At 37.5% G+C, this 24,515-nt stretch overlaps 1 protein-coding gene and 1 pseudogene across 1 annotated transcript; one reads left to right on the top strand and one right to left on the bottom strand.

Annotated features, from left to right (window-relative positions):
* Positions 1-2,264: 2,264 nt before the first annotated feature.
* On the bottom strand, positions 2,265-23,646 carry YEATS4 (YEATS domain containing 4). The gene is made up of 7 exons (XM_019749001.3): positions 23,371-23,646; positions 20,237-20,356; positions 17,553-17,619; positions 17,366-17,460; positions 13,213-13,305; positions 13,036-13,123; positions 2,265-2,928 (listed from the first exon to the last, which is right to left on the bottom strand). Exons 1-7 carry the CDS (start codon positions 23,419-23,421, stop codon positions 2,759-2,761), a joined length of 684 nt encoding a protein of 227 aa, XP_019604560.1. The 5' UTR covers positions 23,422-23,646; the 3' UTR covers positions 2,265-2,758.
* Positions 4,375-12,504, top strand: LOC109456551 (V-type proton ATPase subunit D-like; annotated as a pseudogene).
* Positions 23,647-24,515: the final 869 nt, after the last annotated feature.

The following is a 24,515-nucleotide window of genomic DNA, read 5'->3' as shown; positions in this document are numbered from 1 at the left end:
TTTATCTCAAAAGTTATTAATCCTTGGTAAATAAACATTCTCTTCCATTTGTACAAGAATGGGGAAACGGAAATCAAGACCCTGTAGAATATTTTTAAACTTTTTAAAATCCTAAACAAAATTTGCCACTGAAATGTTACAATTTTTTGAGATAAAATTCACGTAGTAGTAAAACCATTTTTAAAATGTACAATTCAATGCTTTTGGTATAGTCACAAGATTGTGCAATCACTACCACTAATTCCAGAACATTTAATCACCCCAAATGGAAATCCCCTTCTCCCCATCCCTTGGCAACAAGTAATCAACTTCCGGTTTTTATGAATTTGCCTATTCTGAGCCTTTCAAATAAATAGAATGATACAGTATGTGGCTTTTAGTCTGGCTTCTTTCACTTAGCATGTTTTCAAGGTTCATTCATGTTGTAGCAGAATCAGTACTTACTTCCTTCTTCTGGTTGAACAACAACATTCCATTGCAAAGATAGACTACATTTTATTTCTTCATTCATCAGTTGGTGGATATTTGGGTTGTGTCCTTTACAGCTATTACGTGTGAGTCTGCCACTAACATTCATACCCAAGTTCTTGTACAAACACGTTTTCATTTCTCTCGAGTACACACCTAGAAGTGGAATTGCTGGGTCATTAGGGTAACTAAGCTTAGGTTTTTGAGGAATTGCCAAACTATTTTTCCAAGTAGCTGTACCATTTTACATTCCCACCAGCAATATAGTAGGGTTCCAATTTCTCATCATCCTTACAACTTTTGTCTTCTTTAAAATTATAGCCATCTGAGTGAGTATGAAGTGGTTATCTTGGGTTCTGAGTTGCATTTTCCTAATCACGTTGAACATCTTCTCGTGCTTATTGGCCATTTGTATTTCTTTGGAGAAATGTTTATCCATCCTCTGCCCATTTTAAAATTGGATTGTCTTTTTATTTTTGAGTCATAAGAGTTCCCTGCACTCCTGGGAGATCCTACTGAGATCAAAGCCAACACAGAAATGAGAGCTGACAGAGGGCAAAATTGAGCCGTGATGCTGTATTTTGAACTCTTGTATTCATCCATGCATAAAGTCAGACTTATCTCCATGAACGTTAGTTCTACGACCAATACATTCTCAGGGGCTAATTTGACTAGAATACGGAAGGATGATCTCCCATGTCAGGATTCCTCAGGTCGAATGAGACTCTTCCCCCATTAGTTTTTCTGATCCATCCCCAGGCCCTAGCCTATACTACAGGCAGAAGAAAGAGGTAGAATCTGAATGACACCTGGCACAATTAAAAGTGCTACCTCCAACACCCAGAGGGCCCCTGGCAGAAACTTTATACCACAGAGACCTTTGCACAACCTCCCTAAGGCTTATAAATGCCACAACTTAAAAAATAAAGTGACAAAGTAAAAAGTCACCAATCCACCATGGAGGAAAAGTGTCTTAAAGTGCTACAGTGGCCAGTTAGGACTCTACAGAGAACACAGAATCCCTGCATTAGGCATAGGCATCGTTGCCATTTTTTAAAATTTTAGGTAGTTTTCAATTATAGTTGACATTCAGTATTATATAGTTTCAGGTGTAAGCATAGTGGTAAGACATTTATGTAACTTACAAAGTGATCCCTCCAATAAATCTTACACCCATCTGACACCATATATATGAACACAGTTATTACGTTATTGACTATATTCCCTAAGCTGTATTTCACATCTCTGTGACTATTTTGTAACTACCAATTTGTACTTAATCCTTTCACCTTTTTCACCCAGTCCCCCAATTTCTACCCCCATCTGGCAACCATCAGTTTGTTCTCTGTATCTGAGTTTGTTTCTGTTGTGTTCGTTTTTTAGATTCCACATATAAGGAGATCATATGGTATTTGTCTTTGACTTATTTCCCTTAGCGTGATACCCTCTAGGTTCATCCACGTTGTTGCAGCAAGGTTGCCATTTTGAGGAGCTTTGTAACTTATGTGGATTTGAACAGGAGAGGCTGAGCAAGAAAAGGTAGAGGAATTAGGGTTAGTATGTGAAGGTGATGTACAGCTGCTTCCTATGTGACTTTGGAACATGCATGAGTGATTCAATTTTTCTCTGTGGTAGTTAGGCAGAACACTTAAGCTATAGCTTTGCCATCAAAGAGCTTCTGTATGCTACAATGGGTGCCAATAAGAGATATGTGATCACAATAGTATGGATATACTATTAACCACGAGAGAGCTCCGGGCGCTTCAAAGAGAAAGAAACACATCATGAAGCAGAAACAGGATCAGTAAACTACATTTATTGAGTATTTACTGGGTACTGGGCACATCAGATACAAAAGAATCAGGATGAGGGCAGGTAAGAACTTAAGAAATTAAATTTACACATTAATTTTACCACTAATTCTAACTAGCAGGGAATTATGAAATTTGTACAAGTTATACTTCATAATGAATTTCTGATGCCTGTTGAAAGGATAAGCTATACATCCTAGTACAATGCAATAAAAAAATTTTAAATGGTGCTTAACATCACAGACTTACCCTAAAATGGGTTCATAAAATGCCTATACAGCATCCATTCTTATTATATACATATATTTCACATTAAAGATTGCTTGAAAAGTACAAATACTACTTTGACCACATTGCTGAGAATCTATGGTCAACAACTACCCATTCAGCAGCCCTAAGAAACGGCTTCTGCAGTCCATTTCTCCTTTGACATCCACTTTGCTTTCAGTTTAGCTTACTATCAAGTTCTCTTCAGAGCTTTATATTTCTTTTGTCTGGTCATCTTCTTCGAGTTTCCTAATTTCATTTTTTAAACAATTTATAGTTTCACGACTTGCTTTTAATCTCTCCTTAAGCTCTGCAATTTCAAAGCTTGTTTTCTTTTTCGCAGCTTCCAATTTTTCTCTGGTTTTCACTTCAAGTTCTGCAACTGAGGAAAACATACTTTTATTGACTTATTTCATTTTTCTTATATAACTAAGATATGTCATAGAGTAATAAATAAGGCATTTCCTGAGGTCAGTGTTTCCATGATGAAATGTGCACAATTTAAGATATATAACATTACACATAGGGGTGTGGACAAGAAAGTCTGAACTCCCAAGAGAGGATCTCAGATATTTTCTATAACTAAGAATGAAATTCTGGCCACTAATATTTAAATTCATAGTAAAAATTTTAAGACACAATATCCTTGTTTTTCTCCATACACATATTAATTTGAAAATAAGGGGACACATAATGCAAGAGACATTCAGCTAATAAGAACACTAAATGTATATAGTATACATACCATACATACATACATACAGGTAAAAATTACATACACTCAGGTAAAACTTACATAAACAGAATCACACTGGTAAATGAACCCCTATCTTTTTTTTTAAAAAAGATAGCAATAATAACTGTCTAGGTTTGAATTGCAGCCCTACTGTTTATTAGCTGTGCTACTCCAAGTAAGTTATTTATTATCTCTATGCTCATTTCTAAAATGGAGATTATAATAGCAAACACCTCATAATATTATTTGTTGAGATTTTAAATGAATTCATGTATATAAGAGTCTAGAATACTATCTGGCACATAAAAAGTGTTATTAACTACTATTATAACAGGGAACATTAAATGACATTTAAAACATTCTAGCTGGCTACCTAACAAATTACTAAAGAAAATATCACTACTGCAAAATAAAATATATCTATTTAAATATTCCACTTGGATAATGTAGCACTGTTTTACAAAGAAAAATCTGTATTTTCATCCAACATTTCCATCTTGTGGCTATTTCCAGTTATTGCTGCTGCTGACTAGTTAAGCATAGTTCTACTTTTGCTGATATAAGATGATCCCTAATTGGAAGCAGCTAGGTTTCGTGAAAAAAACAAAACAAACAAAACACTTTGAAATCAGAAAGACGAGTTCAAATATACTTTTGGCCCCTTATTAGCTAAATCCTGATATCGCTAAGTCTCCTTCAATCTCGTCTTTCTGCATGATATGGTTAAACTATGTATTTTTCAGGGGATTCATGAGGATTAAGCAATACAGTTGGCCCTCCATATCCACAGGTTCTGCATCCGTAGATGGAAAATATTGGGGAAAAAAATGTTATGCTGTTGCTAATGTGTACTATGCAGGTAGGCCTACGATGATTGCATGTACTTTTTTTCCTTGTTATTTCCTAAATAATATAACAACTCTTTACATAGCATTTACATTGTATTAGGTATTATTTAAGTAATCTAGAGATGATTTAAAGTGTACAGGAGGATATGCAGAGGTTATATGCAAATACTACACTATTTTATATAAGGAGCTTGAGCGTATCAGTGGATTATGGTATGCACGGGGGTCCTGGAACCAGTCCCCCATGGATCCAAGTGAAGACGGTATGTATATGTAAAACATCGAGCATGTTAAAAACATGCAATAATGTTTTCTTATTTTGCTCGCTGCTGGTCACTTTTTTTGGTGATACATTTTATAACACATGTAAGTATTTATATTGCCAAAACAATACATATTTTCTTTGTAATTTCTTTTATTGCTTTTATATGTAAAATTATTTTTACCTTTATCAAAAAGAAGAGAGTGTACCTTTTGACCTCCTTCACCCATTTTGTCTACCTCCCACCACTGGCAACCACCAATCCGTTCTCTTTATATATGAGCTTGTTTTTTTGAATTCCACATATAAGATCATACAGTATTTGTTGTTCCCTATCTGACTTATTTCGCTTAGCATAATCCCTCAAGGCTTATCCATGTTGTCGCAAACAGCAAAATTTCATTTTTATTTTTTTTTACAGCTGAATAGTATTCCATTGTTTATATAAATACATCTTCTCTATCCATTCATCCATCAACGGACACTTAAGTTGTCCCTTTATCTTGGCTACCATAAATAATGCTACAGTGAATATGGGGGTGCATATATCTTTTCAAATTAAGAGTTCTCATTCTTTTTGAATAACCAGAAGTAGAATTGCTGAATCATATGGTACTTCATATGATAGTTCTTTTTTTAAGTTTTGAGAAACCCTCTATACGGTTTTCCATAGTGGCTACATCAATTTACAATCTCATCAATATTGCAAGAGAGTTCCCTTTTCTCCACATCCTCGCCAACACTTGTTTGTTGACTTTTTGATGATAGCCAATCTGACAGGTGTGAGGTGATATCTCATTGTGGTTTTGTTTTGCATTTCCCTCATGATTAACGATGTTGAGCATCTTTTGATGTCTACTGGTGTGTGTATGTCTTCTTTGGAAAAACGTCTATTCAGATCTTCTGTCCAGTTTTTGTTTTGCTGAGTTGTATGAGTCATTTATATATTTTGGATATTAACCTCTCATCAGACATATGATTTGCAACTATCATAGTTTCTCCCATTCAGTAGGTTACCTTTTAATTTTATTGATGGTTTCCTCTGCTATGTAGATGTTTTTAGTTATTGGCTACTGGCCTTTCTTATTGATGTGTAGGAAAGAGCTCTTTATATATTAAAGAAACTAGTCATTTATGATACGAATACATTTTTTCATGGTTTGAAACAGTCTTTAGATTTTGTTTACAGTGCTTTCACGATGAAGAAATTTTTATTCCCTCTTTCATCTTTCCTCACATCAATTAAAAAACATATATTGAGGGGCCGGCCCAGTGGCTGAGGTGGTTAGAGCTCCATGCTCCTAACTCCGAAGGCTGCCGGTTCACTCCCACATGGGCCAGTGGGCTCTCAACAACAAAGTTGCCAGTTCAATTCCTCGAGTCCCGCAAGGGATGGTGGGCAGCGACCCCTGCAACTAGCAATGGCAACTGGACCTGGAGCTGAGCTGCGCCCTCCACAACTAAGATTGAAAGGACAACAACTTGACTTGGAAAAAAGGCCTGGAAGTACACACTGTTCCCCAATAAAGTCCTGTTCCCCTTCCCCAATAAAATCTAAAAAAACCCCAACAAAACATACACTGAGTGAAAGGCACTTTGCTAGATGCTGGGGTACAGAGGCAGGAGATAGACAAGGAAGGAAAATGCAGTACAGTGTTGTGAGATAATCACAGGGAGCCGTGGGCAGACTGGATTCATACCAAGGGGAAATGGTATGTGTGTATCAAGGAAGGATTTTTGGCAGTAGTAAAACATGAACTAAGTTTTAAAGAATGAGAAAGGAATTATGTAGATAAGTAGACACAGCAGGCCTGGAAAACAGCACATATACATTTGGGAAATAATAAGAAGTCTGTATGATGTAACAGTTTTAAATCTAGTCGGGAATACTGACTTAACTCATTTGTCAGGACAACATTCACTGTAGACATGGATTCTTGCTTTAGTTACACTTTATTTTTTGTCTTTTTTTATGGCTAGGTAGTATTCCATTGTATATATACCACATCTTTATCCAGTCATCTATTGAAGGACACTTTGGTTGTTTCCATGTGTGGCCACTGTGAATAATGCTGCATTGAACACAGTGGTATATAGACGAGTATCTTCACGAATAAGTATTTTCAAATTTTTCAAGTAGCTACCCGGAAGACGGATTGCTGGGTCATATGGTTGCGCTAGTCTTAATTTTTTGTGGAACCTCCATACTGTTTTCTGTAGTGACTACACCAATTTACATTCCCACCAACAGTGTATGAAGGTTCCTTTTTCTCCACAACCTCGCCAACACTTGTTATTACTTGTCTTATAGTTACACTTTATTTTTGACAAATGGTAAGATTTCAAAGGGCACAATATATTTGGAAGAAGACCTAGGTTAATTAGCAACAAGATCCTGGGGGAAAACATTTTAAAACTTCTTTTAGCTTGTTCCAGTTTTCCGCTTTCTATATATTACATGCTTACATAAAAAAGAAACATTTCTGTTTAAAATTTCCAAATGAAGCCGCAACTTAGAGTAAATCAAAGAAGGATAATTATTTTTGCAGAGCCAATATAACCTACTGCTTTGAAACACAGACTGTAAGGCTTTTACACAGAGATAGAACAGCTTATTGGTTAAGAGTACAGCCTCTGTGTTTAAATCCTGGCTGATTTGTGGCAAGTTATCGACTCTATGCTCTAGGGTCTTTACTTACAAAATGGGACTAATAGCACTTTCCTCCTGTGGTTAGTATGGTATTCAATAAGTTAAGAAATGTAAAGCGCTTGTCGAGTACACAGTAAGCTCTCATTAAGTGTTCACTATCATTTTAATTATTCCTTGTAGAAGCAATTATTAAAAGCTAGATCATTAGTGCTTAAATTTTCATGGGTTTACTAGCACAAATATCTTTACAAACTTTTAATATGCTTCATAATGAGCAACCTCTATCCTAAGTATTACTCTATCTAAAAATATTACTAAGTTTTTTAATGCCTAAGTTCTGAGGGCTACTTGGGATTTCCTCCAGGCTCTACCACTGTTTAGCTCCATTAACATGGGCAAATTACTTAACCACCCCATGCCTCAGTTTCCTTTTCTGAATGGATTACCTAATAAAGTTATTACAGATTTAAATTTTATACATGAACAGATTTAGAAGAGCACAAACAGTAAGCACTCAATAAACCTGATATCTTATTACGAAATATTGAGTATAATGCCCTCAAATTGGTAAAAGTGTACGTATCTTTTTGCGGCCTTTAATATTCCCAAATTGCTTTCCTAAAAGGCTAAAGCAATTTTTACGCATACAAACAATTCACGAGAATGCAAGGTTTATCACATCCTTACTAGGTACAACAATTAAAGATTCCTTTTGCTAATTTAATTCAAATACGGCCACCTATTATTATTTGGTTTGCATTTTTACAATTACTAGCAGAGTCAAATATTTTCCCATTTTATTCACTAGTGATCTTTTCTTTCATCTGTCTTTTGTCCATTTAGCAATTGAAGTTTGAAATTTTTATTATTTTATTTGTCCATTTTAGTTTTTAAGATATTAATCTTTTGCCATATTTTCTGTAAATTTATGTTTTTCTTTGCCCTGAAGTTAATTTTTTTTTTTACAAAATCAGGTTTAATTTTCTTTTAATGTGATTTCTTCTAACACCTCAAATTTAAAAAGTCTACCGTAGCCAGGACAGACAGTCATTTCTCTAATTTTTTAAACAATAGGTTGGTTGACTTTAAAAAAAACACTTAACTATCTTTAATCAAGCTAGAATTTGTTTTGGTAATGCTATGAAATAATTATCTAAATTAAATTTTCCTCTTAAAATCTTATCAACTGTGCCAGTACAACTTTTGGAATTATCTGTTTCTTCCTTACTGATTTGATACTGCTAAGAAAATAAACTGAAGATAATACTGATATTTACTGATAAAAACTTCCCAAGGTTGTACAGCTCCATACATAAGCTTTAACACATAAAAATACATTTACATATATAAAAAACACATTTATAGAAAAGCCTTTTTATTAAACACATTATTTATATTTATTATACATTAATTAATTATTAAGTAGTTTTGATGAAAGCACAACACAGTGGTCACTTGAATTTTAAAAGAAAGTTTCCTCTATGAATTGGGCACATTTCATGGTATGGGAGAAAGATCTATGGAGAGGAAATGTCCAATAACAAATTAAAATAGCATATTAGGTCCTTTTTTACCTTTTCAAAGTGATTATAAACATATCTGCTTTATGTTCATAACAAAGTAGGCCAGGTAAATATTTTTGCAGATGTAGAAGTGAAGCATACAAGTTTTAAATAAGTATGACTTTAAATTTTAAATGACTACCAAGTGGCAAAATTATAATTAGTATTCAGATCTTTTAACTCCTAGTCATGGATTTCATAAAAATCAAACAAAACACTACTATAACCAACAATGGTTAAATATCATTCTCATCCCTCATGCCTTCTTTTACTGGATTACTTCCTTCAACCTAGAAATATACTGGTTTATTTCCCCCTGAAAACACTACCGTCTAGAACCCTTACCCTACTTCTGCTATCACTGCAAGTTCCAAGACAGAGGTGTCCATAGCGCCTCTCTCTCATTTCATTCTCTCCATTTCAACTATCTTTTGCCCTTACTATTCTCTTTCAACTGCTCCCGTTAAGGTCATCAAACACCTCTACCTTACTATTTATATATATGTGTATAGCACATTTCTTGGCCCTCATCTGACTTGACCTATCAGCTTATAGGACATGGCAAATTACTTTCTTTCTTTTCTTTTTTTTTTTTTTTTTTTTAAAGATTTTATTGGAGAAGGGGAACAGGACTTTATTGGGGAACAATGTGTACTTCCAGGCCTTTTTTCCAAGTCAAGTTGTTGTCCTTTCAATCTTACTTGTGGAGGGCGCCGGTCAGCTCCAGGTCCAGTTGTCATGGCTAGTTGCAGGGGGCACAGCCCACCATCCCTGCGGGAGTCGAACCGGCAACCTTGTGGTTGAGAGCCCTTGCTCCAACCAACTGAGCCACCGGGGAGCTCAGCGGCAGCTCAGCTCAAGGTGCGTGTTCAAGCTTAGTTGCAGGGGGCGGAGCCCACCATCCCTTGCGGGACTCGAGGAATTGAACGGGCAACCTTGTGGTTGAGAGCCCACTGGCCCATGTGGGAATGAACCGGCAGCCTTCAGAGTTAGGAGCATGGAGCTCTAACCGCCTGAGCCACCGGGCCGGCCCAGCAAATTACTTTCTTGATACACTTTCTGCCCTTGGCTTTAGGACATTACAGACACCTATTTTTTTCTTCCTCCAAACTCACTACTTTTTCTTAATTTCCTATGCTGGTCATCTCCTTAATCTCTAAACGTTGCAGTGCTCATGGCTCAGTCCTTGGACCTCTTTTCGATCTTCACTTACTCCTTTGATGATACCACTGGGCTCACAATTTATAAATCCCTCTGTACATTAATTTTCAAATTTTTATCTTCAGCCTAGATCTCTCCTTTAATATCAGACTTTTGGGTACAATTCCCTTCTCAACATCAACACTTAGATGTCTTACAGGCATCCCACATCCAACATGACCAAAATTGTACTGCTAATCTTTCCCCAAAGTCTGCCTCTCCCAGACTTCCCCATCTCTATAAAAAAATGCAATGACAAATTTTTTGGTTCCTCAGGCCCAAAACCTTAAGAGTCAATCTTTGAACATGTCTCCTTCTCTGACATCTTATTCAAACCATCTTCAAAATAGATTCAGAATCTGACCCCTTCTCACCACTTCCATTGCAATCACTCTGGTCCACCCCAGCCTTCTGTCACATCTAGATTATTGGAACAGCCTCTCTGCTTCTTCCCTTTCTGCTTTACAGTCTATTCTCAACAGAGCAGCCGAGGTAATTGATCTTTTTAAAATGTTAGTCTTACACTTTCACTCTTCTGCTCAAAACCCACAAATGACTTCACCTGTCCGTCAGTTTAATAATTTGAAGTGCTCAGCCCCCCAACAATCCCTATATGATCCAGGCCCCTGGGAACTTCTCTGACCTTATCTCCCACTCCTTTTCCCCTTGTTCATGCGCCTCTCATCACTCTGGCCTCCTTGCCGTTCCTCAGATGTGCCAGGCAAACTCATCTCAGGGCTTCTGCCTTTGCTGCTCCCCCACAGACAGCATTCTTCCTTCAGATAGCCCAGCGCTCACTTCCTTACTCCTTTAGGTATTTGCTCAAATGCCACCACCTCAGGAAGCATCCTCTGACCTGATATTTAAAACTCCAGCCATCTCCTCCCACCAAAGGTGCTCTCTCCCCTGCTTTGTTTTCCTCCATGCTACCTAATCATGACCTCACATGTGTTGTCCTATTTATTTAAAGTCTGTCTTCCTCCCACTAGAATGTAAGCTCCATGAGGGCAGCGCTTTTTGTCTGGATTGAACACTGCTGTCCTCAGAACCTACAACAATGCCTGGCATATAACTGGTGCTCAATATATGTTGTGAGCAAATAAATAAAAGACCATTTTATTGAACAGCTGAATGAATGGTGACGTAAATGTTAACACAGGGATGGCAAACAGGTTTCATCTTGAGTGCCAAGTGCAAATGATGGGTAGTAGGTGCATGGAGGGGTGTGTAGAGTATTCTGAGACCATGTCAGCTTAGAGGGAAAATATAAGGTGATTGATTGTCAATGTGGCATTCTGGTACTCTCCACCTTAGTATTAATCTGAAACTATGTAAAATGATATAGGTTGAAAAAAGAGAGAGATAAACTAGTTCACAGTACACAAAAGTATGATTATGTTCTGCAAGGTTCTTTACGCAGACTGTTAGCAAAGACTAGTAAAGAGAAAATGACTGAATGACAGGTTAAGCAAGATTAAAGAAAGGTTATGCTTAAATGTAATTAGGGAGTAAAAATAACAAACAGTATTTCAGAGACTGTGAGAGGCTGTCTTTTACCTTTTTAAAAGTAGGCCGACTTTAGGAACAATTTAAAATATCCCTTTTACTTGTTCTATAGTAATACATCTTATTTTTTAACTCCTAAAAAATTTATCTATATGTAGCATTAGAAAAAAAGTTCCTGGTTACTAACCACACAATCCTTTCACCATTACAGAACACATTATTTTTCAGGATTATGAACTCATGGACAACCCCTGACTCTCACAGAGGAAGGCACTACGGCTGGGTCTGTTGCAGCCACGATTGCCTGGCCAGGGACCCGAGCCAAACAAAGAGTCATCATCAGAATATTGGGCAAAGATTGAACGGAAATACTTCCTTTGTGAATAGCACAGACCATCATGAAAGCTCGATTAAAAGGAGCACAGGACAAGTTGAAACCTCCTGAAGAAAACAATCTGATGCCTTAACTCTTTGACTTCGACAGATTCTAAAGATCACAGAGACTAAAATGTTAATGGGTGAAGTGATGAGAGAAGCTGCCTTTTAACTTGCTGAGGCCAACTTCACAGCAGGGGACTTAAGCACCACAGTATCCAAAACATAAGTAAAGCCCAAGTGACGATTCAGCAAAGAAAGATAACGCAGCAGGTGTTACTTTGCAAGTATTTGAACATTACCATGAAGGAACTGACAGTTATGCACTGACTGGGTTAGCCAGAGGTGGGGATCAACTGGCTAAATTAAAGAATTATGCCAACGCAATGGAACCACTGGGGGAACTAACCTCACTGCAGACTACTTTTGCACTTGGATGAAGCTGTTAAGATAGCCAAGAGGCTGGTAAATGCCACTGAATGTGTCATCGTTCCCCAGATCGAATGTACCCTTGCTTGTATCATCACAGAGCTGAATGAGAGTGAGAAGAGTTCTAGGTTAAAGAAAATACACAAGAAAAAGATTCTCAAGGAAAAAGCTGAGAAGCAATTGGAGCAACAGAAGGGAACTGGAAAGGCGACAGAGGCTGTGCATCTTCTGGCTGAAGAGCAGGATAAGGATCTTCTGTTTGAATAATCTTTTCTCCTCTGGTTCTTGCAGAGGCTCTGACATGGCACCATTTTAGTTCACAGGCTTGGTATATGTAGCTGTTTGGTTTTGGCCTAAGAATTTCACTGGTTATAAAATTTCCCTGGATATCCATTTATGGGATTACCTTTGCAGAATCATAATTTCAGCAACCAACCTGCCCAAGAACTTGTAGGATTTGCAAAAGTGTCACCCTATTCCATTTACATCTGTGTTACAAGTGATGGGCTTACCAAGCATATTAGGAAACTCCCCTTAGGAAACAGCAGTGACCTTAGGGCAACCACTGCTGGCGTACTTTTTTCCTACGCACTCGTACACATGGCTGCTGTCTGAGATTGCTGCAGCCATCCCCATGTCACTGTGGTACTTCTCTCCTCAAGCTCTATGAAAACCTTCACTTATTTTTCTTTGCATGACAGGTCTCTGTCTGTCGTGGGAGCAATTTGCCAATTTAGACATGATTATGGTATAAATAGTAAAATGATTAAAAAATGAGTTGTTCTTAAAAAAAAAAAAAAAATTAAGGAACCAGAACCTGTATCTGTGCCTATAGGGGGCATTCCCACACGGTGAAGCATCAATTAAAAGGTATTTTGTGTTTCGAAAAAATATACACATACACGAACTCATGGCACTTACATTCTGTTTCATGCTTATAGGCTCCTAACGTTAGCTGACGAGATGTTGTTAGTAACTGCTGCATCATGGCTGTTGGGTCTTGAAATATCTAATGGGATAGAATGAAAAAAAGCCCAATAACTTTAAAGTTCTACAATTTAAAATGCTTTTAAAACTCTCATTACAAAATCTTCTTACCATTTCATCATAGAACTCTGAAACCACTGTCTTTTTTCCCAGCATTGCATTGGTGTCTGACTGAAATAGCTTTAATAAATGATACAGGGTTACCTGTGAAATAAAAAGACATCACGTCTGTGCAATGGTCACCATCATCACTGTGAGACATTGTCATTGCTATAACTGAATTAGAGACTAGCATTAGTAAAGATATCATATTCAGGATCTTGTCTCAACTACAATTTACTGTGGCAAATCACCCAAACTCTCTGTACTTTTATTTTCCTGTTAGGTATTACTATCCATCCACATCTACTAAACATGAATGTTTTGAAGAGAGTAAGTAAGGATCTGTTACAAAGCATTTCAAGAGGGAGACTATATATAAAAATAACATAAGATACAGCAATGGAAATTAAACTGGGAAATAATTGAGACAAATTCTTTTATTAATACAAGTGAAATTAGATTAATTGTGACAGTTATTCTGTGAAGATTAAAGTTTACACATTTGCCGTGGGGGGAAAAGATTTGATACTTTCAAAAGGAATGACTAATACTAAAATGCTCAGTGAGGGCAAGATAATTTCTTTGGTGATCTATAAGATTATTACATAAGTAACAAACAAAAAGTCAGTGATAATTCACTTTGGCAAGAGCAACATGTCTTCAAAATACTTAAAATCAGGCCTAGTAAGACATCAAAAGAAAAGTTTTACAGCACAATGTGTGATTACTTGAGCAAAATAAAACCCAGCTGGCAAAACATCAGAGTTCATGTTAAAGTTGTATAATAGAAACCAATTCAGAGGCCTCAAAGAATTTTCCAAAACTTTGCTAAAATTATTATAAGGAGCATGCATCAATCATCTGCCATATTTAAAGCAGGTAATTCGACAAATTTCTGGAATAGACACAAGCAGGTGAGACTATGGATAAAACATAACAGGGAAATCCACAACCTGAAACCATGAGGAGGAGAAGCGCATCAGAGGTGGGAGCTAGTGCTCCCAGTGAAGCCCACAGAGGTTCCCAGCTCCACATTGGCAGGTGTAGAAATCGAGAATGCTGTGGGGTAGGTGGGCCTGTTAACCTTCCTTTCTTTTCCCTCACTCATTAACAAAAGAGTATATCCTCCTGTGGAACCTAGAATTTTTCACCCAAACATCAAGTATAAAGTAAAAAATACAGATATTTTCAGACAGCAATGGCTCTGAAAGTATTTCTCAGGCATCCTTTCTGAAGAAATTCCTCCAGCAAAATGTAAAAAGGTTGGAAAGAAAAAGGATCATTAGGAGTTGATAGGCACTATTTAAATTTGAAAAATTCCAACTTAGGGATTTAAATAAATGAGATGCACGGGAGTAATTTCTAGAGGAACTGAAAACAGTAATTGGTTTTCCTGGGGAAAGGGCCAGAGAGATGGGGGGGGGGGAGATTTATGGGTTGAATTGTGTCCCCACAAAAGATATGCTGAAGTCCTAACCCTCACTACCTGTGAATGTGACCTGACTTGGAAATAGGGTCATTGCAGATGTAATCAAGCTAAGATGAAGTTTTTACAGTGGGCCATAATCCAATATGCCTAGTATCCCTATAAAAAGAAACACAGAGACAGGGAGGGAGGGAAGACCACGTGACAATGGAGAGAGAATGAAGTTATGCTTCCAAGGAAATGTGGGGCTACAAGGAACTAGAAGAGGCAAGAAAGGATCCTCCCTAGAGGTTCTGAAGAGAGCATGGCCAACACCTTGATCTGGGGCTTCTGGTTTCCAGAACCATGAGAATAAATTTCTGTTGTCTTTAGCCACTTGGTTTGTGGTACTTTATCATGGCAGCCATAGGAAACTAATATAAAAAATTTGTACTTTTTATTTTAAAAACCATGTGTATGTCTGACTTTTATAATTTCAGGAAAATTTAAAACTACATCATAAAACTGTCATTCCCTAAATTTATTATTTAGACTCCCAGAGGCATTCATGCAGATATAGGCAATGAAAAATTTCAAGCCAGATGTCTCCAATTTTGAGCAGTGTTTGAAGATTCGTAAAGCAATGAAAATGTCTATGCTTTTCACAGAGATATTTCTAGGCATAAAAATCCAATTTTAGCATTTTGCTTTTTGAAACAACCATTCCTTTTTCAATGGCTTGACCTATAGTAGGTTACTGGATAACAGAAGTAAATCACAAGTTACCCATGTCTTTCTTTTATGTTTTAAATAAACCACCTTAATATGACTTATTTTCTGTAAGAGCCAACTAATGAAAAAGTATAATCGTTTCATTATACTAAAAGAACACTACAACAGTTTTGGGGGAATAAAATTCAGGCCTATGTAGAGCTATCTATATATGAAAACTTTTTCAATAAATTAATCACTACAGGAGTGCAAAATATCATATATTATCTTCCTTTTCCAAGAGTGGATTTTGAAAACTGTCTCATAATGAGGTTACATGATATAAAAATTTCTTTCCGAGATGTATTTTCCAATTGGCGTTGAGGGGGAGACAACAAATGAGGAGACAGGTAAGGCTGCATATTTTCAAAATAAAAATGAATTCAAAACAATCTTACAAAGTTAAAAAGAGCTTCTGCTCTAGTAATATCACCAACTTCTCGTTCTCCCTCCCTCTCAGTAACTGAAGTCTGTGCTCTATTTTCATTAAGGATAGGAACAGTGTTTCATCTTTGTATCATGATATTTGACCAATATCTTGCAAATTATGGATATTTAATACTTTCTTGCCAAAGAGAATGTAATGTTTGTGAAAGTATTCTAGAAGGATAACAATAATGGTAAGAGATCTGGAAACCTATCACATGGAAAACATTTAAATGAGCCACAGATGTTTATTCAGGAGAAAAGAAAACTAATGTATGAATAGTTATTAATAAAAAGTTCCAGGAAGCTTAAAATAGAGCGTTCTTAGAACTAGAACTACCCAAACCTGAACAGGATGTCTCACTTAAGGACAGAAGTCAATATCCTCCACGCTGAAGACAGCAAGTCCAAAGGAGATTCTTATCTAAGAGATGGCTTGAAGGAATTCCTCCCTAAGGAGAGTAAGGCCGAGGTCAATGGGTCTACATCTTACTGCATCAAAGTCGCCTGTGCGCTGGCCCCTCCCCAAACCTACTGGATCACTTTCCAGAGGATGAGGCCCAGGAGTCTGGATTTTTAAAAAACACCTCAGGTACTTCTGATGCAGCCAGTTCGAAACTAATTCTCTGAACCACTGGCCCAGGTCATGCTTAACTCCTCTGAAAGCACATACAATTTTAAAAATGTAATCTCATAATTAAAGTGTAAATGTTTGGTGCTAAAGGAATGAGCTGAATTTCTCAAGATGAAAATTAATGGTAATGAAAGTCAAAGCCCTGAAAATGGAGTTAAACACCAGCCATACAAACGTGAAAGGAGAGAGCCATAACTGAGCTGTCACCCAATAGGTTTAAAAACAAAATGTTTAGTGGTTTTAGTCAAAAGAAAGAGTAATGGAAAGTGTGAGGCCTGAATGTAAATACATGAATTCAAAAACCAGCGGTGCTACAACTGAGCACGTGACTTGAGCTCCAAGCCTTAGTATTCTCACATCTAAAATGAGGGTATCACCAACCTCACCAAGGTGCTGAAGGATCAAAGTGAAAGCTTCAAGGGACTTTTTACGTTATTAAGCAACAATCTGACAAGAAGAAATCAAAAGATGAAAAAGTCTGTGGTTATACAAAAGCATTCGTGAATAAGATATAAAGAAAAGCTGCTGGTATTGATGGCAGCTTGAAAAAAGCAAAAAGACTGTTTCTAGGGCTTTTAACTATAAAAAACTGGATACTCTCATTTCAGGCAGCATATGGATTCAACTTGTTTATTACTAATGAATTTTAATTTTTTTGCTGTAGTAATCATACGATTTCCATGGTTTCTTTCCAATAAATGTTCACATTGTATTCCTCCTATCTATATTGAAAAATAAAAGTTTTGGAAGGCACTTTCTTAAAAATGAAAAATCTTAATTCATGGCAACATACACCATGTCATAAGCTTACATAAAGTATATCTGAATACAAATGTCAACATATCACAAGCTCTTCATTAAGTAGTGTTACATTTTCGCAATTACTAAAAATCTATTTTATATTTGCAAAGATTACCATTACTCACAGGTCTTTCATTAGGATCAATGAAAAATATTTTGATGATTATTTCGAATTCACCCCATCCCGTTTCAGTAATTTCATATGGAGGCTTAGTAACAACTGAAAAGAGAGGAAAAAAAATTATAAATTACTAATAGTTTCCTAGCTCTTTTTAAATTTGTATATTATAAATAAAAAAAACTGTACTGTACCTCTTAAAGGATTGCCATAGCTTTCGTGTAATTTAAATTGGATTTTCTTCACATACGCTGACATATCCTAAAATACAGAGGAATTAATTAGTTCTGCCATAGACTTAAAAAAAAAAACTAGTAGGGAAATACACTGAGCATATGTACCTAATTTTAGAAAATACACTTCCCCTCAAATATTATGGAATCCAATTTTCTACAAAAACATGAGTTATACCTGAGAGATATAGTACACTTCCAATATTTTTTAAAGAAATAACCATATAAAACAAAGCAAATCTAAGAATTAAGCAAGTTTAAAGAGCAAAATTACATTATATAAAGCTAAGGTCGACTAAACTAAGGAACCTAAAACTGTTGCTCCTTTTGTTAATTTTATTTTGAAGCACAGGAGCATATTCATTACTTCTGGCACATAAAAGGGATTCTCCCAGTGAATATGGCTTTTTCAAAAATAATTCATTATAGAAAAATAGGAAAACACAAAACAGAATAAGTCGCACTAAATAGTAATGTTTATTAATCTTTTTATTTGCTTTCAGGAATTTTTTGTGCTTATTATCTACATGTATGTTTTTAAATTGGAATCATACTGTAATGATATATTAATATGTGCTTTCATCACTTAACATTATATTGTGAACATTTTTTTTGAGGCAGATTTTCATAAGTGTCTTTGAAGATTCTTTTGGAAATACTTTCATTCATTTTTTTCTACAAACACTAGTGACTACCAATATTGGGTACCGGATGCTACAATGGTAAATAAGAGTCTGATCCTCAAGATCTCCCTGTGGAATAGGGGGGCAGACAAGAAAATCAGCATTTCAGTGTAATCTGTGTTATGAAGGTGTGAGGAACAAGACCATAGGAGGGGCACCAAACAGTTTTTGGAGATCAAGAAAGCAGTTCTAAAGAAAATACACTGGAATTAAGACCTAAAGGAACAGTGAGGCTCGAGTCAGTAGGAATGAAGGAAGGAATGAAGAGGTGTTAAGAGTGTTCCTTTGAGAAATTGAGAGTAATTTAATATTGGTAGAATGTAGGTATAAGGAAATGATGAGGCAAACACAGACAAGGTATAATGCTGCGGAGACAGGATAGGGAAAGATCCTGACATGCTTTCTAAAATATGATAATCTTAACTTTATCATGAGGACAATAGGTAATCATTGAAAGTTTTTTTAAAAATAACAGCTTTATTGAGACACTCACATACCACACAATTCATCTATATAAAGTGTAGCATTCACTCGTGTTTAGTATATTTACAAAGTTGTATAATCATCACCATACTCAATTTCAGAACATTTTTATCACACAAAAATAAACCCCATACCCTTAGCATTCACTCCTAAATCCCTCTTCCTCCTACCCAATTGCAACCACTAAGCTATTTTCTGTGTCTATGGATTTGTCTATTCTGGACATTTTATAAAAATGGAATCATACAATATGCGGCCTTTTGTGTCTGGATTCTTTCTCTTACCATAGTATTTTAAATTTCTAAATAGTATTTCTAAATAGTATTTCTAAATCTCTCCACGTGGTAGTAGCATGTGTCAATACATTATTTCTTTTTATTGCCTAATCATACCCCCTGTACGGATGCACCACATTGTATTTATTCATCAGTTGAGAGACATTCGGGTTATTTCCATTTTTTGAACTATTATGAGTAATGCCACTACGAACATGCATATACAAGTTTTTGTGTGGACTTTGAAAGGTTTAAACAGAGGAATAGTTTATTCATTCAATAAGTATCTGTTGAATACTTACTATGTCCTGGCTACATTCCAGGCATTAGAGCTTCAGCAACAAAACAAAATTACCAGCAGCCAGATTATATAGCAATTTTGTCTTTTATCTTCTCTGATGGTTTTATTACCAAATTATCACTTAAAAATTAACCACTGGGGGCGGGCAGCCAGTTGGCTCAGTGGTTAGAATGCAGTGCTCGTAACACCAAGGTCACCAGTTCAATTCCCACATGGGCCAGTGAGCTGCGCCCTCAACTAGATTGAAAACAACGACTTGATATGAAGCTGATGGGTCCTGGAAAAACACTGTTCCCCAATATAAATTAAAAAAATAAAATAAAATATAAAACTAAGTACTATTGGGCAGCCAGAAGACTCGGTTGGGGCATGCGCTCTCGACAGCAAGGTTGCTGGTTCAATTCCCACATGGGACAGTGGGCTGTACCCCCTGCAACTAAAGACTGAGGGTGGCAACTGGACTTGGAGCTGAGCTGTGCCCTCCACAACTAGATTGAAGGACAATGACTTGGAGCTAATGGGCCGTGGAGAAACACACTGTTCCCCAATACTCCCCAATAAAATTAAAAAAAAAAATTAACTACTATTCCTGAAACACCTGATCAAATAAATACTAGGCTAAGGTAAGCCGTGGTGATTGGAAGATGTGCTATGTTTATAACGTAATTCTTGTTACTGTAACTTAATTTTAATTAGAAAATATTTTTGGAAAAATTGATTTCTACTGAACAGTTATATGAAGATAACAGCTCTCACTTTATTCTTTCAACTTTTTTTGGGGGTAACATTTCTAAAAAGGACCAATTATATAATCAGAAAGTCACTATAAAATAATACTGCAATTTATCTTCAATCAAGACAAACTATAGCTTCAAAAAAGTTATAGGAAAAAGCAGTGCCTACCTCATTTCTATATGGTTTTACATATACTGTCCACTGATGGGTATGTCCATCCTCTTCTCTTTTCTTTCCAAAATATCGAGCAACATTACCATAAACTATTGGTTTAACGATAGTAACCCCCTACAAGAAAGATAATTTAAAAACCAATTAATATTGTATCATTACCCATATAAACAGAATAAGAGCTCTGAAAGCTTGTTTTATGAAATGGCAGACAATCTAACAACCTCAAGTTTGCTTATAAAATGGAATTCTCTCAATAAAACAATTATCCTCATTTCATATTAATACAAATAACTAAACACCAGATTAATTACAATGTTCCCACTTTGAAAAAGTCTATTTAAAACATGTAAAGTACTGTGAGGATTTTTCTGAAAAGAAACACAAAAGGCTCTTTATTCACAAAGTTTAAAGTAACACTCTGGAATAAAGACTGCCAATTTCGACTGCCATCACCTGATGGTAATGTCCTTATTTATCAGCTCATAGCAGTTTTTTCCAAAGCACAATACAAATATTAAAGGCAATTTGGGAAAGGATTTTAGGTAGAATAAGAGCAAACATATTTAATTATTTATGTGTTTACTTTAATCAATATTAGAAAAACCATAACTACAACTAGCAACTCAAACCCACAATTTCAAAAATATTAATGCTTAGGAAAGGGCTTTTTAAAAATTATGATCTACGGGGCGTGGCCGGTTAGCTCAGTTGGTTAGAGCGTGGTGCTGGTAGCACCAGAGATGCCAGTTCGATCCCCGCATGGGCCACTTTGAGCTGTGCCCTTTTTAAAAATAAATAAAAAAATAAAATAATTGATCTAAATAAGAATGTTAAATATTACAGTCAGATTCAGATAATGATAACGTGGCACTTGGATGATGGATGCTTGTTTAACACTGGCCAATGGTATGATTGCTACATTTGTGCTCAGTTCTGAGATGTACAGACATGTTTCTCATCACATCGTGTAAGTGTAAATGCAGCGAGTGTTGACAGATTATGATGGAGAGAAAAAATTTCAAGTGAAGACAAAATGCTGCAATGTTGCAATGAATTTGAGACCAATTGTTCAATAGTAAGAAATGTATCTGAAGGTCAAAGAGCAAGATAGACCAGACCACATGTGAAAAATGCTGTGCCAATGTAATCAACAATAAGAAATGAGGAAAAGCAGTGAACAAATGAAAAAACTTTAAATTGTGGCTGGATAACTAACAAATCCAATACTTTTAGCCTAAAGTTAGTTCAGAAGAAGGCAAACAGTTTGTAGGAGAACTTAAATAATCACAGTAAGGGTCTGACACTTTTGTGGTAACCGATGGGGACTTCGGTTCAAGGCCTGAATGAATGAGTACAAGGAGTCATAGCGTGGTAAGTGGATAATAGATCCCACAATTGCTATCGTGTTGGTAGGAAGTCGCAAAGTTCCTCAATGGTAAAAGGGGCTCAACTGTCAACAGACTTTCTACCTGGATGAAATTTACCTAATTGGAAAAAGATGCCTACAAGACCACATACATAGTAACTAGAGAACTAAGGCCCTAATTTTAAAGCTTTACATGACTAATTCACACCCCTCTTTGGTGGAAAAGCATTTGAGGACCACAGGCCTAATCTCCTCACATTACTTTGGACTTAAACTTAGAAACTTTTAGAACTTAACGTGATTATAAGTATAGAAAGTTCTTTAAGTTCTTCTACAAAACCTGTTTTAACCCTTTGTTTGGTAACACATACTTTCCTATCAGTGCAAAACCTTGCCCAAGGACGGGGGTTATCACTGTGTGAGGGATATAAATGATAAATGTCTATTACATTGTTTTGTACACCTGAAACTAATTAAAAAAAAAAACCAAAAAAAAAAACCTTGCCCAAAATGCTGGGCAAAACATGTATGTTTAGGAAGCTTCTCCAGTACTACCATGTTTCCCGAAAATAAGACCTAGCCGGACCATCAGCTCTAATGCGTCTATTGGAGCAAAAATTAATATAAGACCCGGTATTATATTGTATTAATTATACCCAGTCTTATTGTAAAATAAGACAGAGTCTTATATTAATTTTTGCTCCAAAAGACGCATTAGAGCTGGCATTAGAGCTGACGGTCCGGCTAGGTCTTATTTTCAGGGAAACATGGTATGAGTTTTACCTGGCATCTCTTTCTCCTTACAATAAATTCCAGTAACTTTTGAAATTTTCAGAGAACTCCCACTCAACATGTGATATTAAAGGGCTGTGTAGGACAGTTGTAAACACAGTATAATTAAAATTATGTACAAACAATATGACATAAGGATTCTTCAAAATGGATTAGATTGGTGCAAAAGTGGGTGATTTCTTTTTCTAAAAAATTTCCTTTCTGCGAGGAATAAAAATCATAAGGCACAAAAATAGGGGTTACGTTGGAAACCCAGTGGGTCCTGCCTTAATGTAAGACAGTGGGAGGGAAATATGCCACCGTGTCAAACATTACGTTAGGCTCTATGATAATAACTTAAAAAACAAAAGAAGCTAACATTTATGCCAGGCAGCGCTCTGTGCATGCCTTGATTAGTTATCCTGGCTGTAGGTTTGGGGCTTTGGAAACAGCATGAACTTGGGCAAGTTTCCTGACATGCTCGAGCCCCTAGTTCTTTAGTTACCGCTCTTGTAAATACTGCCTGTGGAAGGCTGCTGTAAGGGGCTGAGTCAGAGAATCGGGTCAAGCTTTTCGCCACTGTGCGCGGCACCGCGGCAAGCGAGTGTCAAATATTTGCTCGTTATTATCCTCACAGCCAGGGGGGTGGCACCCCCAGCTTACCGGTGACCTGGGCTGGCAGCACCGCTGCCGCGAGTTCCCAGCTCGGAGTGGCTGGTTTCCTCCGCAGCCATGTCCGGCTTTCCCAAGCCACCACCATGTTTGTTTTTCAGTGGGGATGGAAGGGAGGTGGTGACGCTGTGAAGATGGGGCCCAATGAAACACTGCTCTTCCCTCCGAGGCTGTGACTCGCTCTCCGACTAGAAACCACGGTTCAAACCGAGGCGAGAAGGCGCGAGAGGGAAACCGGCGGGCCCTCCCCACGCAGGGCTGGGAGGAGCCGGGGCGCAGAGAGCCCCTCCCGGATGGGAGGCGCGGGCCGGGCACTGACCTTCACTCTCCCGCCGGAGTCAGGCCCAAATTCGGCCATTCTCTTGAACATATTGTCCTACGGAAGAAGCCGCCGCCGCCGCCGCCAAGGAAAGAGACCGAGGCCGGCGGGGGTCGCCGCTCCCCTCAGAGGCCCCGCTCCTCCTGCGCGGACCCAGGCGGAGGCTTTCTGGCCGAGGGAAGGCGAGTCACTGACGCCCGCGAAGACGGGGAACCGCCAATTACTCGCCGCGGGCGCTGTCCCAGAAGCCCATTCAGCCCCGCGCGGGTGGCACACGGAACGGGCGGGGCGGTGGCGACGCCGTGCGCAGGCGCGACGAGTGCGCGCTCCCTGCGCACGCGCCGGGCCGCTGCCCTGCGGGCCTTGGTGGCCGGGCTCGGCTGGCGCGCGTGAGTCTCGGGAGAGCCTGGCACCAGTGCCCTTAGCTTCGTAAGGACCGAGAAATGGCTTTTGGTGGGAATACTTGTCATGGCCAAAGCGTTCCAATTCTGAAACCAAGTTCATGAAATTTACGCGCTCACGCACAACTTTTCGTTGTCTACACCCAGACCTCAATGTTTGAACCGGCTATTTTCTTATTCATCCCCCTTCTTCCTTTCCTTACTTCTCTACTCAGTTTGGAATCCAAGGTGCATGACTGGACACAAACCTCCCCCCCCCCCCCCCCCACTTCATTGCCCTAATGTGGTCCGAACTACTTTGCAGATTAGTGCAGTGCTAAATTAATGGGCTTCAATTTAGTTCAAGTCTTAAGTGCTGGCCAGGGGTTCGCTCCCTTTTTTTTGTTTGAAATTACGTAGAGCTATTCTAAACGTTTCCCTACGTTCCTCGAACCTCCGACTCTGACACCAACCCTCTCGTTCTTATCAGAGAAACCCAATGAAACTGACTCAACCCAGTGAAACTGTACTTCAACAAAGTACACATGACCAAATCCACATAGGCCCTAATTTTTTAGTTTCCCACCCCAAAATTTAAGTAGATAATCAAGGATTACCAAATAACAGAAATGCCTTTAATATCAAAGATATAATCCAAAATAAAACGACAGGTTAGAGGAAACAGAAGTAAACTAAAAACAAGCCCAAATTATTATTATATTCAGATAAAATAAATAGTAAATATGACACAATACAATGAAAAAA

Source organism: Rhinolophus sinicus, chromosome 1 (genome assembly GCF_057876585.1).
Source record: "Rhinolophus sinicus isolate RSI-liver-muscle chromosome 1, RSI-T2T, whole genome shotgun sequence".
Taxonomy (NCBI): domain Eukaryota; kingdom Metazoa; phylum Chordata; class Mammalia; order Chiroptera; family Rhinolophidae; genus Rhinolophus; species Rhinolophus sinicus.
The sequence above is the reverse complement of the archived record's forward strand: the minus strand, read 5'-3'. Positions and strand labels throughout refer to the sequence as shown.

What these genes read in the sequence shown, in the direction of transcription:
- YEATS4 (XM_019749001.3), bottom strand. Translation starts at nt 23,421, where the DNA reads ATGTTCAAGAGAATGGCCGAATTTGGGCCTGACTCCGGCGGGAGAGTG. An exon ending in TAAAACCATATAGAAATGAG is followed by an intron (nt 17,620 to 20,236) that starts GTAGGCACTGCT and finishes TCTGTATTTTAG; the next exon opens with GATATGTCAGCGTATGTGAA. An exon ending in CTATGGCAATCCTTTAAGAG is followed by an intron (nt 17,461 to 17,552) that starts GTACAGTACAGT and finishes CTCTCTTTTCAG; the next exon opens with TTGTTACTAAGCCTCCATAT.